This window comes from Rhagoletis pomonella, unplaced genomic scaffold (genome assembly GCF_013731165.1).
Source record: "Rhagoletis pomonella isolate Grant_MI unplaced genomic scaffold, Rhpom_1.0 Rhpom_scaffold_00007, whole genome shotgun sequence".
Classification (NCBI taxonomy): domain Eukaryota; kingdom Metazoa; phylum Arthropoda; class Insecta; order Diptera; family Tephritidae; genus Rhagoletis; species Rhagoletis pomonella.
In genome coordinates, this window is record NW_023458561.1 from 42,764,120 (window position 1) to 42,768,293 (window position 4,174).

The 4,174-nt window shown below is 33.9% G+C and overlaps 1 protein-coding gene across 1 annotated transcript in view; it reads left to right on the forward strand.

Moving 5' to 3' along the window:
- Positions 1-3,750: 3,750 nt before the first annotated feature.
- The window catches only part of LOC118743842, a 9,027-nt gene continuing 8,603 nt past the window's right edge, over positions 3,751-4,174 (forward strand). Inside the window, exon 1 of the mRNA XM_036476606.1 lies at positions 3,751-4,165. Coding sequence (XP_036332499.1) covers positions 3,751-4,165 — 415 coding nt within the window. The remainder of the gene's footprint in view (positions 4,166-4,174) is intronic.

Consider the following 4,174-nt stretch of genomic DNA (forward strand, 5'->3'; position numbering starts at 1 on the left):
CATAATGTGGAAATCGACAGCGACAACCAAAACTGTTAAGAAGCATTTGGCAATTTTCATTAAAAAAATATGTATGTATGTAAACATATATTTTGCGAAAACCCCAAACCCACGTGCTAACACCACGAAGCGGCAAATTTAGCAAACCACGGAAGTGAACAGAAACTAAAAAAAAACACAAAATTCAATAAATATTAATACTACGTATATACTTAGATACAAAACTAAAGCGAATCAAAACAATGAAGATGATTTCGAAAATTTCAGTCAAAGCTACATACATACATATGTACAATATATATTAATATGTTAGATTAACCGCTGCATTGTCGTATACACCAATGTCAATGTCAGCAGTAAAGTTATATGTATATGTACATATGTGCACAATGAAAAATATTGAAAATCTACACTACCCGGTAGAAAAATCTCCTAGCACTGAACTGGTATTGGACATAGTCTGACAGATGTTCACTATCAATGGAGATGGGGATTTCGTAAAATAATGTGATATGATCTATTCTTTATGAAAATTCAATTTTTAGTAGCCACTACATTTGCTCTTCTATTTCTGATATTTAGTAAATTTAACTGTAAAAACTGCTGAGTGAAAAGGCTACTCATAAAATTCACTTGTCGTTCGGAGGCAGCGTAAAACTGTAGGTCCGTCCATTTGTGTAACAACGTCAAGACGTATGTACACCACAAATTGGAGAAGAAGCTCGGCCAACTATTATTATTATTATCTGTGGTTGGTGCTAACTTCTTTCATTTTAATTGGCTCTAAAACCCCTTTGTCGTGTCAGACCGAAACCAGAAACCTAATAAAAATGACCATCTGAACCAGACCTTGATTAACCGAACAAACGTGCGACATGCGATTAAATGTGTTTTACGTAATTTTTTTATTACATGGAAACTATTTAATGATTAAATGGAAAGATTTAATTTTCAGCATAGAATACCAATTTACAGGGAAATTCTGGCTAAGAAAGTAAAATGAAAGATAGATGGCAAGGTAGTTTGAATGAATTTTGTTATTCTAGCACAAAAGTCTTAAACAAAGCTCTCTCATTCAGTTGAAAGAACTTGTATAATATTTGGCTCGCGTCATCCAACAGTCGCAATGGCCAAGTGGATACAGCACAGGCGTCCTACTCGAGAGAACCGAGTTCGAGTCCTGGCGCAGCTGATTCTTTTCTCTTTTTTAATAATAATAATAATAATAGGTTGGCTCTTACACATATGTTAGTGTTTGGCCGAGTTTCTCTTTTTTAACCTACATTAATTTTTTTAATTTTATTTTTCCGATTTTTTTTATTTTTAAAAAGGATGCATATATTTTGAAATTTAATTTAATTTTTAGAAACTTTTTTTATGTATTTTTATTATTTTTTAATTAAAATTTCTGTAATGGTTTGCTCGTTATTATTTTAGAAAGAATATTTTTTAATTTCACTTAATTTTAAGGACCTTTTTTATTTTTTCTTTCTAAAATATGTTTTTCAGGTTTTTAGTTATATTAACCTTTTTATACCCGAGCGCACTTGTGCACAAGGGTATTATAACTTTGTTCACATAACGGTTGTTTATAACAGGCAAAACGAAGCGAGCTAGATATAGACAAACGTATACATAAATGATCAGAATGAAAGGAGAAATCGATTAAGCGGTGACTGTCTGTCCATCCGTCCGTCCGTCCGTACACACGATAACTCGAGTAAAAATTGAGATATCTTAACGAAACTTGGTACGTGCACTTCTTTCAGGCGTAGGACGGATGGTATTGAAAATGGGCAAAATGGGACAATAACCACGCCCACATCCCATATAACAGTAATTTAGAGAAACACGAAATCTTCGATAAATCAGTAAATATTAAAGCTAATTTATTCAAAATTGATGCTTGCAACAACTCTTTACCAAAAAATACGTTTATGGTAAAATTTTGGAAAATGGGCGTGACACCGCCCACTTATGATCACATATATGTATCTCGGTAGCCGTTCTACGAATTTGTACCAAACTCGGTATGGTTATTGTGCTTGCCACGTAAAAGCAAAACGTTCAAAATTATTGAAATCGGACTAAAATTACGGCTTTTCATATAACGGTAAATTTTAGCAATGCTTCAAACTTCAATATTTCGAATTTTAAGGGCGCTAATTTACTCAAAATTGATACACCCCTGCTTACCATGTAGCGGTAGCTTTCGGACAGATGAAAAATATATATATTTAATATTTGCGCCGGGTATTTAATGTTCGGCTCCGCCCGAACTTAGACTTTCTTACTTGTTTTAATTTCATTTACCCTGTAGAAATTAGTTTTATTTATTTTTTAATATTTCGTTTTTTTTTATTTAATTCGTTTTTCAAAAAATGTTGAAGAATTAATTTCACTTTTAGTTTTTATACTTTATTTTTTTTTAAATATTTTTTTTTAATCAACTAAATTCATAGGATTTTATTTAGTTGTTTAATTGTTTTTTTTTTTAATAAAAATATTTTTAATCTTATTGAAATTTTAAGTACTTTTTCCATCTGCTCTGATTGAATTTTTTTCTTTTTATAATATAGTTTTCTTTAATTTATTGATTTTTATTTTTTTTTTTTACTTTTTATATAGACAGTGGCTCGGATTGCCCTGTTATTCTTTATTTTCTCAAACAAATTTGATTTCCAAGTGCAAACAAATGTCAACTTTTACAGCGAAGCAGAAAACTTAGAATTATGTACTGCTACAATGGCTTCCTTTATTCCTAATACCTTAAGAACCAAAAAATTATTTGTTAGTTTAACTTAGAAAGCTGCAATGAATAAAAAAATAAATTTATACAAAAAATTGATTATAAAAATGAAACAACATAGATAAAATTACTCCCAAAAGTTCGACGAAGGGCAGCAATTGACTTTTTTGTAGGCAATCTGCACACACGCGGGAAAAGCTCTCTTAAGCTTTGTATACATTTTATATAGGCGCGAGCAGAGTAAAAGCTCTTTCTGCCCATCGCGGGTATATATCGATCGAGAAGCAGTATCATCCTCTTTTAATTCAGCTCGACGCTTGTTCTGACCCTGTTGCATTTGCTGCAGGGTGCATACATACACACAAAAAATCTCGTGTTGATGCCGCGAGTGGCAGATCAGTTGACTAAATTGGCTGCCGGCTATGAAACTTGTTGGTGACGTAGTTAACGACCAACTGATGATATGGACGCCAACTAAAAGTGGCTTGAATGGATTTTGTGTACACCGCTTCTATTTTTACCACACCTTGGTTTTTTTATTCTTTAACGGTTACTGTATTATTCTTTTTGCCAACAAAAAAAAACAAAAACAGATTTTCTCAAACAGCGTGAAGGCCTGCAACTTGCAATTATGGAAATTTCTAACATTTATGACCAAACGGAAATTCACAGACAAATATTTATAGATGCGATATACTTTGGCATTATTCGAAGGTTTTATAACTTTTTATTTATTTTTGTTAAAAATGCAAGTGCCACCGCGTTTCTAACTTTAGTTTCAAAGTAACCATCGCGGCGTGAGGTAACAAAATTAATTGCGAAAAATGTGCGTTTTTTCGAAAATTGTGTAAAAAATAGTGAATTTAAAAAAATACTTATGTATATTTTGGAAACATTATTGAATCGATAAAGACTGAGTGTGTTGCGTACATATATACAAAATAGGATTATTTAAAAAATCCACAACTAATTAAAAAATGCATCTTTTCTACATAGCCTTTATGGTGGCTTCCTTCCTCACATTTGTTACTTCACAGTCGACATCGCGTCGCAGCCAAACTGCAACAAGCAATGATTCGCCGCAAGGAAGAACTTTAGGATTAATTAGCCCAATCTTAGGTGGTTTAACTCGTAGGCGCCCAATAGGACTTGGTGGCCTCGGCGCTCTCGGCGGCCTTGCTGGTGGAGGATTGCAGTCTGATCCGACCTACGGTGGTGGTTATGGCGGTTATGGTGGCGGCTATGGCAGTTATGGTGGTGGCTATGGCGGTTATGGTGGATATCCGCTTTTTGGCGGCTACCCTGGCTTATTTGGCGGTTACGCTCCCTACGCTTACCGTCCACGACCATATTATCCCCTGTATGGGGGCTACAATCCTTATGCGGCTTATCAGCGACCCAGCTATGGTTCATATGGTAGTGGTT